This window comes from Carettochelys insculpta, chromosome 4 (genome assembly GCF_033958435.1).
Source record: "Carettochelys insculpta isolate YL-2023 chromosome 4, ASM3395843v1, whole genome shotgun sequence".
NCBI lineage: Eukaryota > Metazoa > Chordata > Testudines > Carettochelyidae > Carettochelys > Carettochelys insculpta.
In genome coordinates, this window is record NC_134140.1 from 34,369,626 (window position 1) to 34,390,078 (window position 20,453).

The 20,453-nt window shown below is 37.0% G+C and overlaps 1 protein-coding gene across 1 annotated transcript in view; it reads right to left on the minus strand.

The window, feature by feature from the left end:
• Positions 1 to 8,692: 8,692 nt before the first annotated feature.
• The window catches only part of DHX15 (DEAH-box helicase 15), a 58,694-nt gene continuing 46,933 nt past the window's right edge, over positions 8,693 to 20,453 (minus strand). The window contains exons 11-14 of the mRNA XM_074992558.1: positions 17,009 to 17,131; positions 11,896 to 12,086; positions 10,389 to 10,558; positions 8,693 to 9,258 (exon numbers count right to left, since the gene is read on the minus strand). Of these exons, the coding sequence (XP_074848659.1) occupies positions 9,141 to 9,258; positions 10,389 to 10,558; positions 11,896 to 12,086; positions 17,009 to 17,131 (602 nt within the window). The 3' untranslated portion in view covers positions 8,693 to 9,140. The remainder of the gene's footprint in view (positions 9,259 to 10,388; positions 10,559 to 11,895; positions 12,087 to 17,008; positions 17,132 to 20,453) is intronic.

Below are 20,453 nucleotides of genomic sequence, written 5' to 3' on the forward strand. Positions count from 1 at the left end.
GGGTACTCTAACTCTGGTGAAGGGGGCAGGATATAAAAGTACCTAGATAAAATTTATATCTGTAGAATATGTCTCAGAACTGTACTCCAGAATTGAAGGTTCAGATCACAACTCTGGAACTTTATTTATCTTGGTTGAATAAGTCCTAATTGATATGAATGAGTACTTGTAGGGAACACCTGAAGGGTTAAAAACTGATTTGGCTTTAAGTCTAAGGCCCTACAGGTAAGAACCTTATTATTGGTATTACTGTAGCATGTAGGGGCTATAGGCATAGACCAGGACTTCTGTCCACTCAGTTACTTACACAGTGAAGTAAAACCTGAATTTTCAAAAGTAAAATGAAAGCTTGAGAATTAAATAGCAAGATAAAATGGCTAAGTTTAATCTAAAGGAGTCCAGAAAATTCCTTGGCATTTACAAGATCATACGTGTCACTCAAATGTTGTCTACTGAAGTGCAAAAGCAGATAAGTTTCATGACCCTACAAGCAAGACATTTTAAATGCCATTGTTGTCACTGAAACAATGCTAATTTAATTCCCAGTTCAAGCCTTCACACAAAACCGTTAATGTCATTGAAATCCAGGGTCAGTCTCCATTACAATTCAACACCCTCACCCCCACCCCCCCAGGCAAAAATCAGTCCATTAATACATACCATTAAAACTCAAAGACTTGGAGAGGGTTGCAATCTTCACCAACTAGTAATATAAAGAAGTGATTAAAGAACATCATCCAGAATTTAGAGGAAGTTTTAAACTCTCATGCCTCTACTAGGTACAATAGGATATATCAGAGAAGACAAATGAAAAGAATCTAAGCTGACAGTAATGCAAGATGGCTGGTCGAACAAGAGATGTGATCTGATAACTGACAAGCATCCACACAATGAATAAAAGCAATCCCAGTGAACGCTATTGATTCCACATGTCTGAAAAGAAACTACAAAATATTCTGGCTTGTCCTGAACATATCAAAGTCAGTGGCAAAGCTTATACAACTTCAGTACAAAATCATGCCCCTTATGTCAAAACTGCAGACTATGACATCCCAGGAATGCACTGAAATATGAGAAAAAAGTCTCTCATTTGTTTGTGAGAACTTCTGAAGTGTAAACATCTGAATGGATGTTCAGTACATTATTTAAAGTTTTTAACACCTATTCATCCTAAAGCATCCTATGAACGTTAAACAAATTCTTCTGCAACCACTATCAGTCACTTATAGAAAAAAGGGCTTCCAACAACATACACTCCATATCAGGAAGGCTGTTTCTATTTGGCTTTCCCACCATTAGTACACTGAAAAGTGCATTGTGCACAAGAAATTTTGATCAAACATAGCTTATATTTTACACAAGGGATTTATACAGAGAAGCAAAGGGTTTATATGGAGAAGCACTGAAGCTACCTTGAAGAATCATTCAGAGGGACTTAGACTGAAGGCTGAGGACATTGCCATAGCTGAAATCTGTCTTGACCTAAATTAAGAAAAATCTGAACCTCATTAGAACAAAGTTTAACAACTATTCAGGAGTATTATGGAAACTATTCTGCTCTATTTAGATTTACACACCTTTGTGGTATTTCAGCATCTATCATTTCCATTACAGTCAACAAAAATGAAGCAAAATATAAAGGTCATAGGTTGAGAGTGAAATACACAGAACTGTGGCTAATGAAGAGCCATCTTGAATTACCTTTCAAAGAAAATTGTCAGTTGTACTAAAATGGTACAAAGTTGTGCTAATAAAAATCAAGGAAGATATGAGAAGCCATATTTAAAATTTGTTCAGTTTTTAAATCAGACTGGGTGTTGAAAAGGCAAGTTAGTAAAAATTTTATTGTACCAAAAGGGCAGATTCAAAAGTTATTGGCCTAACTAGCTAACAGACTGAAGCTCTCGTGTTCTTGTGTTTTATATACAAAAGAACAATTTTCATTTTTCGATAATGTATCTTTATGTCTGAGTAGACAGACTTATTATGAAGCTAGTTTTAAAGTAAGCAGAGTTCCATTTAATTACGCTACATATTTCCCCATATGTCCCCAAAATCAGGCTTTTTCAAGTTGGAGAATATCAAAAGTTTGCTACCACTTAGAGTTTAACACAGTATTTGACTGTGCTACGTCTTTAGAGAGTGGACATGTGAAGAAATAGATTATTAGGCTTTATGTAGTAGTAAGTCCAACACTAAAGTTTACAGCCAAGATGGGGAAGGCAGACCCACGGATCTAACATCCAAAATGAAATAAAGTGTTTGACTATTCTTTCTGCTCCCTTTACGGATTTTTCTTTACCACTTGTTTGGCTATTGGGCAAATCTATTTATTGTCAAATTTCCTGAACAGCAAACTAGCCTCAGCTTTCAAAATACAGAATCCTCATTATTTTGAGCAGTAGGCCCTGAATGTTAAATTATTGTTAAGTTTTGCTTTTTTGTCTCTGTTCATAATCCACTGACCTAGCTCTCTAAAAGTAGCTAATTTAAGGTTACATCTGTATTATTGCATGTCCAATACATCATTAAAACTATGTTTTTGATGTCCTCTTTGACAGCTACTTTTTGTATTTTTGTGAATTTACTATTGTTAACATTCTGCTCTTGTACAAACTGTGTGCCATTTTAGGAAAGGTTCCTAATAAATTAAAAATTTTAAAATCATTATTGTTTCTTTCCATAGTAAGAAGCTTATAAATTGCCTTTTATTCATCATGGAAGATGAAACAACTTCAATGATGTCATTCTAAGGTCTAAAGAGTCAAGTCTCTGCACGTCAGTTTGCAGTGTTCTGAAGTGGAACATGAATTTCAACATAGGGGAAAAAGTCGAAGTGGCTTTATTATATGGTTCAAAACTTGAATTAACAAAGCATTCAGGTCTTCCTACAACCCTCTGCTGCATGAAGCGCAGTAAGTACTTGATGGCTTAACTGTTTACTGCTTATGCTGATGGAAGTAACAAGGATAGGAGCATTAATATGGTAAGCCTACAAAACAGACACCATGTTCAATTAGAAGGCATGGGTATGTTTTCATAAAAAAAAATTCCAACCAAAAAGTAAGAAACCACTGCAGGCACAAGAAATATTTATTATCAACATGAATTTATGATTTCCCCGCCCCCCCTACAATGAGAGTTACTGCATAGCTGCCATTTGCAAAGTGGGATAGTTTACAGAATCACTTAAAACCACATCTACACATGTGAAAATTGTAGTGCCCCTCCAACATTCAATATACTCTATAGTGTCTTAATTGAGACTACAAAATTAAATCACCTCAAAACTGCCAGAACACAACTATTTACAGACCACTGCAGTTGGGATGGCATTCACAGACTGTTAGCATTTTTTTTTTATCCTCTTGAGACAAAGTCAAGATGTTCTCAATAGTAATTATTGATCTCAAATGCAATACTGTATAAACGCAACATTTCATCTGTCTTTTGCAAGTATTTTTAAAAGAAGAGGGATAAGGAAGAAAAAACCTCTTGTGTACTGCTTGAAAAGCCACCACATTCAAATTCCAAAATACACACTGTATCACATGGGACACTGTAAAATTTGATTGGACAAAAGCAAGAAAATACAGAAATAACCTACTATTATTGAGACATGAATATATGGCTATATAACTCTTCACACTAGTTTCTATACTGTTCTAGTATATTTTACTCACTGTCGTAGGTTTAAAAGCTGCGGTATAAGGTTAGGACTAAAACGGTTTAAAAGCACTGTCTTTCACTCCTCAAAGAGTAGGATAAAAATTAAAATTTATTCATCATGCAAACATCATTTTTAAGTGGCCAACTGCATTTATGTTGGCTGTCACCATCTGGTAATTCCATAAGGTCATGACACATGACCACATTTCTAGTTCAACAACTGAAAAAAGAAAAATGGTAGCAATCGCTGATTACAAGTTAGTCATGAATTTGTATCCAAGTTAAGAGCGAAATTACCTTTAGTAGTACTAAGATTCTCCTGTGACTTGTTCAAAATTCTTTTTTTGAAATCTTACACTCTAATAGAAGCCATATTCAGTTTGTACATTGTTTTTTATACTGTGGGGAAAATATTCAGCACTGCATGTACAAAATTAAATCCAAGTTTCAAACTTATGCTTGGTCAGTTTCACATTAGACTAGATACAAAGAGTAAGAAAAAACTCATAGAAGTTGATACTATACTAATTAGATGTCAAAATGATCAATAAAAGAGACCACATATAGAACAAAACTGCCCCATACCAAAAAAATGTGAATTTAAAGAAAATTATTCATCATCCTACTACCAGAAACCTTTTCAGGTACATAATTGCTGCAGGTCACTGTTCTTTACAAGTGCAAACAACTTTAGTAAGTAAAAACTCAGAATTCTACATTCAAGTTTACAAGTGTGAACTGGCTTTAATTTATTCTAGTACACTGAAAAAATTAACAAATACTATAAAGGTACAGAGAAATTGGAAAAGTCTGACTAGTCACCTCTATGTAACAAGCCAACAGTGTGTCTTTCTCTAAATAGTTTTATGCATCCAATCACCAATGATGTTTGGCATCCACATCAGTGGTTTCAGCAGTAGCCTGATAAACCCAGTGTTATGAGCTCAATCCTTGAAGAGGCCATTTAGAGATTAGGTCAAATAGATGTTAGGGCTAGTGCTTAGCCCTGACAAGAGGGCAGGGGACTGGACTAGATGGCCTCCTGAGGTCCCTTCCAGCTCTGGGAGAGTTATATCTATTAGCCCTCATTGGTTTGGGGGATTAAGTGGAAGCACTATTATAAAATAGGGCACTCCCCCCTCTCATCCAAAAACACATCTGATTCACTTACTAATACAATTTCCTTATCTACTCCATACTATCAAACAAAATTTGACAATCCAAATGGAAGTTAATTCTACACCTTTATTATATTTTCAGGTAAAGCAACTGAACTCCTCTCCTACAACCAACCTCTACAAGTAAATATAGCACTTCTTTCCCTTCAATTGTTCCAAAAGAACTTAAGTCTCACATTAACAACTCAGCTGCTGTAATTTTTCAAAAGCTAAACCAACTAATCCTAACTGACACAACTCTTCTGTTTTCTGAGGCTTCTACACTTTTAAGATTAAAGCACAGCCACAGCGCTGCAGGTAAACCACCTCCTATGAGTGGAGTAGCTAACAGTGTTGGGAGCCTGGACCCTGGTGCTTTACAGCTGTGTAATTTGCTGCACTGGGGAGGGGGAGAGAGGCACATTTTTTTCCTCCCAACACCCCTGAGCAAAAAAGTTACAGTACAGTAAAGTGGCAGTGTAGGCAAGCCTTGAGTGTTCTATAAACAAACAAGTTGCTCTTTAGAACATATCCACCAGTTTATAAGAAATTATGATGGCTGAGAACACAGCAAAAGGAAAACAAGACAGCAAGCAGCTGAGTCTGACCAGGTACAAACTAATATCAGTAGCATTACTTTATTCAAATCTCGTGGTCCATGGACTAGCAAAAATCTGTTAAGCATTTCACTTTTCTTACCAATGATGTTTGCATATCATAAAAGAGCAGAACTGACTGACTGAAAAAAGATCTGTCACGCCTCCTAAGAGGAGTAGTGTTATTTACTGTTAAATGGCTGTTACACAGCATAAAACACTTTTAATTATTTTACTCAGTTATGGCCTCTGGCATCCCAAAATGCATCACATTTTGTTCAATTTTAAAAAATTACCCCTCTTCCAATGTTTGGCCATATATTAATACCTAATTTAGTATTTGTTTGCTGCTGTTATAAATAGCTAAAAGCAAAGTTACAGTGAGGAACAGGGTAGTACTATTTTAATAATATTCCCTGAGTGGCAGACAGCAAGCCTTGTGTTCTCACAGTTAAAATACAAGTGATACCAAATAAATATTATTCCCTAACTCTATCACCTACTTGCTGTATCAACCAAGCAAGTCTCATCCTCATTACCTCTCAGTTTTGCTAACAAAATTGAAATGTTGACTCTTATCTGTGAAGCATTTATGTACAAACATCATAAAAAGATCCTTGGGGCTTTTTTAGTTGTGTCCTTAAACACTTCAAAAATGTTTCATTATTGTTATTGCAGTGACTTGTTCGAAATCCAATAAAATATTTCACTAACCATTAAATCCAGTAAATATGCCTTTTTTACTCCTTTCCAATTTTCTCTTATGGAGCTGAGAGCTACTTTATTTCCTGTATTTAGCATGAGTGCTAACACCACCCCTTCAGTAACTTGCTCAACTTTTTTATTGTGTGGCTCTTACACAAATATATTTCTGTATTTTAATTCATTCCATAAGAATTACACAATAATTCAAGAATTGTGCACAGTGGCTTCAACAGTTTCATGTCAGAATGCTAAAATAAAGAGTTTAAGCCAATAAGGAGGCCACAATGCTACTCCTATTTATAGCCAAGTTGACTACTGTATAATTATAGTAATATCTAAATGCATTATAATTGTACTAAAAGGTTATATTAGCAGTTTGTATCTGTCACCCATCTAAGATTTTTTTCTCCAATGTAGAGAATCAGCTGAACATAAAATTCAGCTTTTCTGAATGTCTGCTGACAATGTACTCGTGTAACATCTGGCAAAAAGTGGGCTTTGAATTTAAGATTTCCATTTAAGCATTAAAAAAGTAAATGGCATTATGCATCAGGTGCAGCACTAACTTCCAGATCAAAGCTACTAAACTTCCAACTCAAAGTGGGCTTTTAAAAAAAATCTGCTAGCCCCAGACTGTATTTCCATCTTATATATCACTTCTGGTACTGGAGATACAAGACAAATTAGGTAGTCAGTGACCCTTCAGTCCTTCAGGTAAGTCAGTGATATGTCAAGAAGTGAGGGCCTCAGATTTCACTATTAGATGATTTACACAGGTGTCACTGACTTAACTGGAAGACTATAATGTTGCACAGCTGTTGCTGAATACATACTTTGGCCTGTAGTACTGTCATCCCTAGTAATCATGAGGCATGTGACTGAAAGACTCCACATTGACTGTCATGATCAAAGCTGAGCTTGTGGAGCTGTCCATATTCTTTCATATCAAGAACTACTTGAGGTCATAAACACCTGCTCTCCCACTCTAAAGTTAAAGCAGCACCTAAGCTTTCCTAGCTTATGCCATCTGACTTTGGGACCATACGCTGGCCAGTTAGACATAGACCATCCCAATCACTTTACTCTGACTGGTACACAGCAGTTGGAAAAGTAGTAGAAAAATGTGACTCCAGTATAGTTTTCCTGGCAAACTGAGCACTGAGAAAGTGTGATACAGAAATCAGCAAGACAAAATGGAATCCCACACTAGCTTTTTTGTAAGTTATTTTAGAACAGATTTTATTTCATGGAGGGAAGACCTCCAGTTAGTGAATGTCTGGACAAATGTGTCTGCATTTTAAGTACATATTTAATCAGCCAGATTTGTGGTCTTAAAAGTGAAATGGTTTAGAACAAAATTATCTTAAACAGTCTACCGTTGCCTCCTCTCCTCTTGAAACAATTTATGCTCTTATCAGAAATTCTGACGGGGGCAGTGAAGTCCACTAAAGTAAATGGGAAGATCTCACAGAATACCAAGGACTTCATCATGCTACTTGTGCTGAATACTCCCACGACAGACAGAGACGAATTAACCAACTTTTAGCCAATGGTGTGGTATATTTATCCATTGCAATGCTAAGAGTTATAATTAAAATCAGCAATTAAGGGATATCTTCCCCACAATCTCACATTCTCCCTCTAAGATTTTAGAAAAGGATACAAGGATTATAATCATAAAAGGGGACGGAAATCTTAAGTTTTATTTCATGTATTTTTATAGTCACACACTATAAACTAAAGCAACCTAAATGTTAGTATTCAAGATCAACTGTCTCTCAGTCAGGCAATATGAGCAGTATCACCAGCAAAAAACACTAGCTTACTTCCCCACTCTCTGGACCATAAGGGCTTAAAATTCTGCCCTAAGGTGCAGAAAAAATGAAAAGTACCCAGCATATTAATGGCTATTAGAGGTTATTGAAACAGGTTAGAGTTACTCCTATCCGTTGCTAGAAGGATTGTTAGTCTAATGTGTGTTTCAAGGCAGAGTCTTAAACCATACCAAATATTTTAACTCCACCTGGGATCAACAGTTCAAACCTTCCCTTTTGAAAAAGCTGTCCAGTCTTATTTCACTAATATCACTACAAGACTAATATGACTGAAGTCTTTGCCAGTCATATAGTTTACATATGCTACTCTATCCAGACTCGGAAGAATTACTGCATTTTAACAATATACTATCATTCTTATCTGACCACCACCTAATAGGGTAACTTCCAGATGGCCATAAAGGCGCTAAAAAGATGCACTCTCGTTATTACAATTCTGACCAACTAAATCTGTTTGACCATGTTCAGAGGAAGAGCTCTGTCAAAATGGCAACACAATTACATGGACTTTCCAAGTAAAACAAATAATTAAATCATTTAAAGAACTAGTGTACATGTTATATACACTATATAGTAATATTTCACTTATCTATACTAGGTGTGACACACAGGTAGTTGCAACAGTGAGTCATAGACTAAAGTGATGTCAACAAATACACTGTTTAACTGGAGACTCAGAGTCTTCGAACTTTTTGATCAAAACAAAATACTGAAGTACTGTGGCACAAACTTAGTATAAATAGATTTTATTGAAGTCAGTACCTTTGTACTGAAGCTGAAGATTGTGTCTACATAAGCACAAGTTGTAACATTTCACAACTTCTAAAAGGAATGTCAACAATTACAACGATCATGCATACCATGGTCGATAATCACATTTTAGAAGCATTTTCAACCATTTCTAAAGAAATGCTTATAACATTGTTATATATAGAACTACTTTCAATAAACTGCAAAACATTGATCAGCTTTTCCAGTATAAGCTACAGTGTCAACACAAAAGGGAGGCATACATGTTTAATTTATGAAATCAGACTGGAATATTTACTGTAAAGAAAAAACTTAAAAGCTTTCAAATAAAGGCCATTATTGAACCAAAGTGAAGAGCACAACTTGAACTCTGAGTTCATTCATCTTTTAAAGCTGTCCTCTGAATAACTTCAGTTCAAAGCATAAATTCAGTATTGAGAGTATTCCTTGGACTGAAGTTTGGCAATGATGCGATCCAACTGTCTCTTTGCTTCACACTGTGGGAAATTGCTCATGTCATAATATTGAGGGGCAATTTTCACCAACCTGCCAAAAAGAAAAAAAATTGTCACTAATATACAAGATGGAATATTATACACCCTGTAGCAATTTTGCTTAATAAGTGGCTATGTAAAATAATTAAACATTGTCTACTTCTTTAGTACAGTCTAGAAATGTGCGGTTCCATCACATAAGATTCCTAGGGTCCAGCATTCTAAAGGCAGATTTGAATTTTCAAACTGAAAATTGATGTTACATACAAAAACATCCAGAATTCAAATGCTTATGTATGCATTACAAAAATTACAAAACATGTTCACGCTAGCCTCAAGGCTGTAACTATATCAAAGATCAAAAGATTTCCTCTTAAGTACATTAATGCTTATTAAGGAGCAATAAGATATCTATTTTTTAGTGAGACAAGACAGGTGAGGGAATATTTTTATTGGACCAACTTCTATTGTGAGAGAAACTTTTAAATAGAAAAAAAAAGTTCTCATTTAACCTATGTGCTAAACACTAATATTCAAAAGATCTACCAGAACCTTCTGAGTGGAATAAATACTGAAGTTGTAAACATTTTATGCTATACTTTGATTTACTATCAGATAATTCCAAAAAGTATTACATTCTACAATTGAGATTCTAAGAACTATGCAGACAAAGGGACAACAGACGAACAAGTGACAACTTATAAAGAAATCCTAAGTATACAGCGCTGCCTGCTGCGTAATCGTACATCTACCAGCAAAAAGTCAGCCCCTGGAATCTTTAATTCTTGTACCAAGGGAAAATGCCTGGTGCAGTGACAATTGGAGTTTTGTCAGTGACTTGAATGAGGGCTGGATTTTAGCCCAACATTAAATCCTTCCTACTAAATCCTCAAAACAAACCCCAAGACTCCTCCTTATTAACAAATATAAACCTCTAAAAAAGAAGTCAAATATAAATTGTAAATTGACTTGCTCACAAACAAATGCAAATTCCACTAATGTAGTGCAGATGAAGGAAGCTGAAGACATCTCTAACTATACAAATCCCCATCCTATCAAAACATTTTATAGGAAGGCAAGTTTTAAAGTGGACAGTTTTGAAAAATATAGAAAATTGAGTAAACACTTTCAGACTTAAATACATTCTTAGAACAAGAGAAAACATTGACATCTGTTGCTCACCATTCTGGCTTGATATCTGTACATGTGCGGATGTAGTTTTTTGTTGTAAGGACAAATTCATTATAAAGAACCCATTCAGGTTTGTGGTCAAGAACTGTGGAAGGATGTAACTGCACCACCTGGTTGTCCTTCACTGTTAAGTAATGCCCTGTTCGCTCCAAATGTGCCACCTAAATTTAAAAAACAACATCCCAGAGCTTATTATTATACGGCAGGAAGGGTGGGGGACCTGGAGCAAGGAGTCTGGGGAAGGGAGCAGCTGCTCTGGGGCAAGGCAGGTTCTGACCAAGAAGTGCTTACCTTGGTAGCTCCCAGCCACAAGACCTGCAGGACCCTAAGGCAGTCCCAGATAGCTCAAAACACCTGCCTGCTCCATGTGGCTCTCTGCTACTGCTACTGACACAGAAGGAAGCTTCTTGCACTACCCTTTCCCCCATCAGAGTCTCTCAGCTCCTACCACCTGGAAACCGGCCAACGGGAGCTGAGAAATTCTGCTGGACCTCCCCATTCCAAGAAAAACCTCTTAAGGTCTCACTGGCCTGTTTCCGGACAAAAGGAACTGAAATTTTGCTGCTGGCAGGGGCAACGAATGAAACTGGCAAATGGGAGCAGAAATGGTGCGAGACAGGGGCAAGTTTGTGAACGAGGCTGACAGTCATTCAATATTTTCTTCCCTGGGGCACTAATAAACTTATCAGAATACACATCTGTGTTCCACCCAGCTTATCATTAACAGAAATACTGAGGCTGAAATGATCCCTGGTTTATCTTAAATATTTATCCATCAGGATTTATAAGTCAGTTGCTGACAACTATTAGAGTACAAGTTAACAGTACATACATATTATTAGGTAATAAGAATTGCCTTAATGCTAAACACAATATCCAGTCTCATAATGAAGGTCTAGGTAGACCATTGGTCCTGACAAGCACACAAAATGCTCAGGAGTCTGCTTCTAGAAGCAGCAGATCTTTATCCAAATGGAAGCATATTTTAAATTTACTAAACCAAGCTACCTGATCCCCCCATCTTTTACACTGGGAATCCAATATGGCAGTTGTAATGCCCTTTCCTTGTCATGCTTCAAATACCAGAAATAATTGGGAAAATACTCTCTGTAGTTCTGTTAGGATTACTGATGGCTAGACAACTGTCTATTTTGAATTTTAAAATAATTTAATTTTAAACTATTTCATTAGGAATGTTTTTGTTTCTTTTACAGTATTTACCAGGGATGGATAATCAGCTATTCAGCTTGGTAACTACTAAAGGCTACAAAAATAACGTTTTGAAAAAATTAAATTAGTTCAACCGTAATTTCTCTCCCAAGTCTAGAGTGGCTGCACTTTTCAGCTAAACAGGTATGACTGAAATAGTTACATTTTTTATTACATTTTTGTAAGTAATATTCACAGAATGTACGAAATTGGTGATAGTTAATTAAGGTTCAGTTAAAATCTACACAACAAAAACTGAAGTCTATAAATTTTAAATACACATGCATACCTGCATAAAATAACCAGTGACCAAAGCCTTTCTTATATTGATGTAATAGTCTCTGCTTGTAAAATCTGTGCTTCTACGAGGCAAATTGAATCTATCCATGATTCGTGACAGCTGTTGGCGTACATTGTCTGCAGACATCAGGGACCTATAGTTAATGAAGTTGTCATAACACCATTGAACCGACTCATGATCTGGAACCAAAAAAACCAAAAAGCACATCACCCAAAACGGAACATTTTATCCAATTAAAATGAACAAAACAGCAACTACCTGACTGGTCAATCACATAAAGCAGAAACAAACTCCTTATAAGTGCTTCCAGTTCTTAGGTTCTTGAATGAATTTTCATTTGAAAACTTGACTGAATGATCTTGAGAATGCTGTGGCCAAGAACAAAGACTATGCATACAGTAATACATAATACACACTTTAATATTACTTTTTGGCTGAAATACTGTCAATGAATTTGTAAAAGCAGCACTATGCCACACCAAAAACCTCCTTAAATATTAAGCCTCTTTAAAAATCAAGAGTGCTTTAGCCACTTTAGAAAATGTAGTAGATTACTTGTTTTCTGCCTTCTGAATAGAAAATGAAAGCAGCCACGTGACTAGACACATCCTATCATGGTAACATCTCCAGATTTAAATACTTCCAGTGCTCAAGTTTATCCAGACTAGTTGCCTATCATGGATATGCTTACGCTTTATCCCCTTTACTGTTCAGAAATTATGCTTATATTGAGACACTAACATTAGCTCATTTCAGTGAGATTAAAGAAGACTGATAACATTAACGCAGCATCAGTTTCCTTCAATAACAAAAATGAGAAACAACAAGACATTATCCGAACTACTTAAAATTTCTGTTCATGGAGCTCTGCAATGCCAGACTCTCTTCAAATGATGCCACTGAAGTCATTTTTGTGGCTTTACTAATCTGACAAAAGCACCATTACTCAAATAACAGATATGCAGCATAGAAAGATACTCAAAAGGTCATCTAGTTCAGCCCCCTGCCTGAGGCAGGACCAAGTATATCTAAGACCATCCTGGACAGGGATTCGTCTAACAAGGTGGATACTGACCCACAGATCATACCTGACTGATCAATCCACAGAAGAGAAGGAACAGCCAGGCTGCCTCACTGTGCATTGTTCTGAAGATTTCCTAAGCAGCCAGCTCTCTCTCTCTCTGTCTCTTATGCACACACGCACGCACACTGTCCCCTTTATACTCAACTCCCACCACATACTTGTACTGTTGTTACTCGTTATTACTACTACTCCTGCAATGTACATATATTCTCTAATTTTATTGTTTCAAATTATTACTTTAATGTTTTGTCTGGACTATTAATTTCCTAATTTTTATTTCTATTGTATTTAGAGTTTAATTATTTGAGTAGTGCTAAAATGCTAACCTGTCCTGTCTGAAATACTTATCCCAATGGTAACATGTTAAAATATATATCCTATTTAGGCTTTGTTTCTATTGGTGGTGCCCATTGGTGGGGAATGGGAACTGACCAATGGGAGCTGAGCTGGCAGTACCAACACAGATGGGGTAGTGCATAGAGCCAGGTGACCCCAGCCTTCCAACCCCGGGGCATGATGGACACTTCCAGGAGTGGAGAGGAGTGGACCCAGGGCTGGCAGGAAGTCTGTCTTAGACCTACTTTGCCAACCAACCAACCCTCATGCTAATTGCCAGCCAGCAGGAAGCTCCACTCCAACCCCCAGTGTTCTCCCAGAGCCAGCACCCCATTACCTTCTCCTGTTCCCCAAGCCCCTAGACCTGAAACCCCCCCAAGCGAACCACCCAAACCCCTCCTTTGCCCCAAAACCTTGCATCAGCCAAAACCTTCAGAGCCAGCACCCTGTACCCTCTCCTGTACCCCAACATTCCATCCAGCCCAGATGCCACCCTCCCTCCCCAAGACCAACCCTGCCTCAGCCTGGTGAAAGTGGCCGAATGTGGGGGAGAATGAGTGACCAAGGAGGGGATGAACAAGTAGGGTGGGGACTCAAGAGGCAGAGTATTTCAGGTTGCCCTTAAAATTAAAAAATGATGTTGGGTGTGGAAAGATTGGAGAATATTAGTTTAGTCTCCTCTTAAAAGCCTACAACAACTGAAATTCTGCAGCTTACCTAGGAAGCATATTAAATTACCAAAACTGTCCTTAAAGTTAGAAAATATTCCCTAACATCTAATCGACATCTCTGCAGATTACTATTTATCCTAGCTTCAGTGGACAGGGATGTCCTTTTTATAACAGCCCTTAACATATGTGAAGACTTGTCATGTCCCCACTGATCTTCCTTTCTCAAAGCTAAATAAGTCCTGGGGTTGGGGTTTGTTTGTTTTAATAATAAAATACTTTCCTTACAGGTTATTCTCTAAACCTATCATTTTTTGTTATTCTCATCTGGATTCTTTCCAATTTATCCACGCCTTGTTTGATGTACAGTGACAACATAGATAAAGCCTCACCAGTGCCAAAAAGAGCAGAATTCTCTCTTCTGTGTGAGTGTATTTCTACTGTGTATTTGTTAAAACAGGTCTTCCATGTTTATGGATATTTTACATATGCTGATTGAAATCAGATTTGCAGGTCCCTTCATTCTGAAAGGACACTGGCCTGAAAATTTAGAGAAGTGATCCTTCGTTTAAGTATTAACAAAAAGGTGAAGCATACAAAGCAATGGAAGATTTAGGTGTTTATTTTCTGAACAAGTTTTCTGTATTTTCAGATGAGGAAAAAAGGTATATTTCTTACTGAAAAAGATGTCAAATTATTTTGTCAAAGTGAAGATGATGTAAGCATTATAAATAGATTATACTTTCCTCCCATAAGATACCTTACAAACAAAGGATTAATGCAGAGTCTTTTTGGTAGAATGAACAGTACAAACTAGCCCTAGAGTAATTTAAAGTTATTAAGCCAAATACCGGAGGAAAAAAAATCACACCTTTGTGCCATTTAATCCTTATCCCCGTCACTGAACTTAAGAGATTTATGTCGTCCTGTATAAAAGAATACCCACTTGCAGTCCCCAGCCTCCCACCTCAAAATAAGATGCTATACGAACAAAGTAAAATTAAGCAATTGGTTCTCCAGATACTTCCCCATTCAGAGAGTGGCACTGTACCCAAACTGAACACATCACAACAGCCTCTTGTTTTAAGTGTACTGTCAAGCCAGTTTTCCTTTAATTATTACTGATCGCATCCTTCACCAGGATACGTGTAAAGTAGTTGAGTTCTAGGAAGAAAAACTGTATCCATAGTAGCACATAATTCTTCTGGGGGCAAAAACACGTGCACTAAAACTAACAAGTATCTGCCACAGCCACTGTAACCCAAACACCACAGACCTAGGATCCAACACAGCATCACCAGTAATTGAAGACTGAAAGCTGCTATCATTTTTGGCAGAGTATTCCAAACCTAACTTTCAAAGCAGCACTATTTTCAGTCCAAGTCAAGCACTTTCTTCACTTGCACACTTTCATGAAAGTGCCTATAAAGATACATTGAGAATCTTGGAGCCTCGAGTCCTCAATCTAAACAGCACGTAGCATAAAGGTGGCAGCAATACAAGCTTCTCCAAAGTTAATAGTAAATTTTCACACAAGCCTCTTAACTACTATTCAAACTGAAGATCTGTAGGCTCTTCATCAAAAAGTATGGACAATCTCTCTCTTGCTATTGGAGTATTACATGTGGCTCCAGTCAAAAAGCAAAACAAGGACATTTTTATTTTACAAACAAGTTTATCTTTATAACCTACAGTTTTCACTCCTGTTAGTGCTAGAATTAGGTTATGGGAGAGTGCTTGGGGTTCAATTTTACATCATATACCAAAGCTGCCAATCAAGTCTCCAGTTATATTGGGGGCGGGGGGGGGGGGGGGAGCAAGCAAGTGAGCGAGCGTGCACGCATGTAAAACTACAGCTGGGATTGCAAATCTCCACGTTAATGTTTCTTGGTGGTATGTTTGATCTTTTGACTTAAATAGAGCAAACTTGACAGGGAAATCATGGATGGAAATACTGAAACTCAGAATGCCTCTTTTAGAGTAATTTTTCAAAAAGACAGAACAGCTTATCTTCACCTCTGTCATTTTGAGTTTGCTCAAGCTGCCAAAATACATGTGAACAAAAAGTGATGGTTTTGGAGGAGTGACACAAAGTACTAAGTGATGACCATGTGGAAAAATTTACCATTCACTATTGACATGTCACATGTTCTTCCATCTATTAATATCCTCGAAACTTACTCCTGCCTCCTAAGCAGCCTCTCCCCCAAATTAACCTGATTCCAGAAATGCTCCTCTCCTCCCACCAAATCTGAAATATCCTCTCAAAACTCAGAGATTACCTTCTTCCCCACACAAGCAAAATACAAGTTTTCTACACCTAATTATTTCGTATGACTGGCAAAGATAAGGTCCTTGCTATCTCAGGTTACACAGCACTTATGTCAAGACCTGGGACAGATTAAGATACCCAACTTTAAAACAGTGATTTTTGAAGGGATACAAGTGAGCCATTTCAAGTCTCTCTTATGGGAATTTTATATTTACAGATTTAATTCTCCCCCCTCAGCTCAACAGGTGGACTTGTGAGAATGATGACATGTTGTTTTAAATATAAAGAAATGTAAGAAATAGCCCCAGCATTTTATAAAAACCCTAAAATATTCTTCAAAGAGCTCCTTAAACTACCCGCATATGCCACCTGAAAAACCCAGTGCCCAAATCCAATTCAGAAAGGCAAAGAGACAAACAGGAAGCCAATTTAGCAGAAGCAGCAGGAGAATTGGTAGTCCGAAGATACAACTGGACAGCAAACACAAATTTAAAAAAAAAAGACGACGACCAAGAAGAAAAAAAAATATCAGGTCTTACAGATAAATGAGACCACATCCTGGCATAAAGATAAAGGGAAACTGCACCTTTTTAACAGTACTTTGGTCACATGGTCACAAAAAAAAATTGACTATAAAATTGGTTCTTTGAAATATGGTCTCTTCATTTGCACTTTGCATCAGGCATTGAGGATGGTCGCTAACTCAATGTATATTATAAAAATGCCAAGATTTATACTTACTTTGTTTGAAAGCATGGTAGACATTCAGCAAGGTCAAATGATCTCCATCTATGTGGGCAAACCTCATCTTGGCTTCATCTGCTGCTTTCTTGGCTTCCGTGGGGCGAACAAAACACTGTGGGACTAAACAAGGTTGGTATGGGCCCAACACAAACGCCCATATCGATGAGTCACGCATTCACAGATAGAGGAACAAGGCCTAGCTAGGTCAGTTCACAGAGCATAGGGCAGGGCAGGATGGCCTCCAACTGCATCTTGGACTGTTTACTACCTTGATTTGGTACATCAACACCTAACCACATCTGTAAGACAAGAGGGTTTCAAAGCTACAGAGTACCTGATGATTTTGACTAAAACTATAAGTAATCAAAATCTTTATTCTGAAGGCCATCAAGATTGCCTGAATATACTAAAAGGCTCAGAAGATCTTATTTCAAGACCCAGTACCGATAGCTGTACCTCATACTAATATCAAAGTGACCATGAATGTCTAATTAAGAAAGACTTTTTTCCCCAAGAGGCTCTCTGTAGGCAGATGCGCCGAAGAGTGTTTTTTAAACATACTGTGCTAGTGCAGCAGGTGAAACTTTAATACTAGTCTGCTGCTAGATAACTGAAACCTTATATGCATTCTGTGACCTCCAGTAGGTACAGCTATCAGAACTGGGGCACAAAAAGGTATGTGAATGAGAAAGCATCAAGTCGTCCAAGGTCATGATGGTAGCGGTAGTGGTGGAAGGTTAAACTGCCCTTTGGTGCTATATGAAATAAAACTCCCACTCTGAAATTGTGGAATTCTGCCTACTTTCAGTTTCTGCCTATACACATAATTTTATCCCTAAAGAATGCTTTGACCTTCTAATTAAGAAACAGAACTTAAATACCAAAATTTAACAAATAGACAATTTAAGTGCACAACTATTTACTGGAGCATCAACTAGTTCTAGTGTCTGAACATTTTAGAAGCGGCTACCCCATTTCAACAGGTTTGCAACACTAACCTTAATTCATGAGGCTGCAAGTTGTTATAGAAGGTCTTCACCTCACTTAAAAAACCACTTCTTTCTTTAAGTAGACAGTATAAGGTTTGGTATGTGTTTAAGTTTAATTGAATGCTATAAAACAAGCTGAAAGGAGAGCCCTGAAGGCCAAAGTGCTTCATTTTTTCAGTCACTTGGGTCTTTTTGCATTTCACAACTAAGGCCCACAAGCCTAATTAAACCCACTATTCTATGTATCATTTTTCTGTAACATAGGCCAGGACCTTTTGATTTTTCTCTCTCAACAGCTAGTAAATGCTACATTTATACTGCACAAGTTGAATACTGCAGGAAATTCCAATAAAAGGTGAACATTGTAACAGCAATGTAAGTGGAAGAACCCAACTCTTAATTCATCTAGTAACAAATCTGAAAGACCAATGTAAATGAAGATGTTTCTTCCACAGCCCAACATCTCTGAAGTACAATATTTGACGACTGTGAATTAAAATGAAAAAGTCTAACTTGAGTGATGAAAATCAAATTCTTAATTATGCTGTCATTCTACTGACTCGATAAGTTTCCTAGATGTGACAGATCTCCATAAGCCTGTGACTTTTATATAAAAGTGCTAAACAGCATTCAAACACACAAATTGAGGAGTGAATATGGAATACCATGATTTTATTTAGTTTAAATAAGCCTTTACACTCCTCAAAACAGCTTTTTGTAAAATGAATTTATTGTAGGAACATTTGACTACCATATGTGCTATTGTATTCAATAATGTTATCCCTACTTTTTTTGGTGTTATTTCATTTAACCCAAAAAGCTAATCTTTGAATTGATCCTGTATCGCTCCTACCAGTGCCTTCTGTAACATGTTATGTCACCAACACAGCTGCTGTTTGCCTTGAAGAAAACCTACCGAATTTTCAGTTTTAACAATTTTACTACAGCCAAGAAAGTGACCAGACTAAACAGCCATCTTTCTCTATTATTCTAATCGTGATTTTTTAAGAAAATGTTGGCTTGGAGGGGAGAAAGCTAAAGAGAAAAAGAGTATTGTCTAGCCAAACTGCACAGCAACCTGGATTGTAAATCTACAATGCACTGCTTGCCAAACATGGAACATCCTCTCCCCCCCTAGAAGTTTTCTAGGGTGCTCTCAATTTTGAAATAGCAGATCAATGTCCCCCCTAAGGAACATTATACAGCAGCAGGAAACAGTTAAGCGTGTGACTTGCTCGTACCCTGTAGGGTGACTCACCAGGCTGCAATGCCCTGTTCATCTAGGTAACTCCTAAAATACTCAGTAGAAATCAAAAGGCAAAAGGTTTTTTTTTGTTTTGTTTTGTTTTTTCACCTCACACTCTCTCTTTAAAGTAACTTTTGGGGTGGGTAGGAAGGGGAAAGGAAAAAAAGTAACAGAAAAGGCAGGCACCAACCTACCACCACCTCCGCAAACAAGGCTACAATTTTGTTAAAAATGATTAGATTCTGCCCTGCCCATCTGCTCTGAGTCTGAACAGTCAAAAAACTCTGCAAACATTTTAGCTTGTTCTTACAAAAAGTTCATATCAATATACTGCAAAACTAAACTAATGCAAGATCTTACATGTAGCCGAAACATTTTCCTAATTATCTATATTAAGCCTGAATCAAGAAGGATGAGCAGTATAACTGTAAACAAGTTTATAAATGGTAAGAACCAATATTAATATCCTCATCACCGCAGTGGACTAAACATTGCCTAATAAAAACTGAACATCAAGTCAATCTTTCTATAGAACTGGGGAATTAAACACGGAACCTGCCTGACTTCTTGTCTATTCTGAAGAAAACACGTTTCTTGACAAACAGCTCTGCTATGAAATACTAACTTTCATGTTTTGCAGCAGCAAAATATAGCTGTGCGGACATAACCATTAATTTTGTTATAAAATCAAATTCTCTTTGCCACTTTTGGAGTAATAGGCCATTACCCTATTTTACTTGTCCTTTTACTCAGAAAACTTTACTTAGAAAACCTGGGAAATTTATGTAGTATTTCATTTATCTAAGTTTAATGTTAGTAATTAATTTTTTAATAAAACTAAGATCACTTTGGGAAGAGTTGGGCCTACAAATTATATAAAGGAAAACCACAAAAACAGACTGGGGTGTTAAAAATAAAGTGGCCAAATGGATACTCCTAGTCCTGAGCAGAAATAGACGACAATCCTCAAACATTTCTGTTTCAATGGCCTGGAATTCTTCCAAACTAGAAATATTTTAGCTACAATGCAGGAAGTCAAATTCTTGTTCCATTATTTCATGCATTATGCATATTTTATGAAGTGTTAATTTCATTTCTAAACTGTAATCCACTATGAATAATTCTATACAGTAGCTTCAAAAAGCACAATCGTAACTTATTAAAAGGTGTGTTTGTAATAGTTTATATGTACTGACTCTGGAAAACA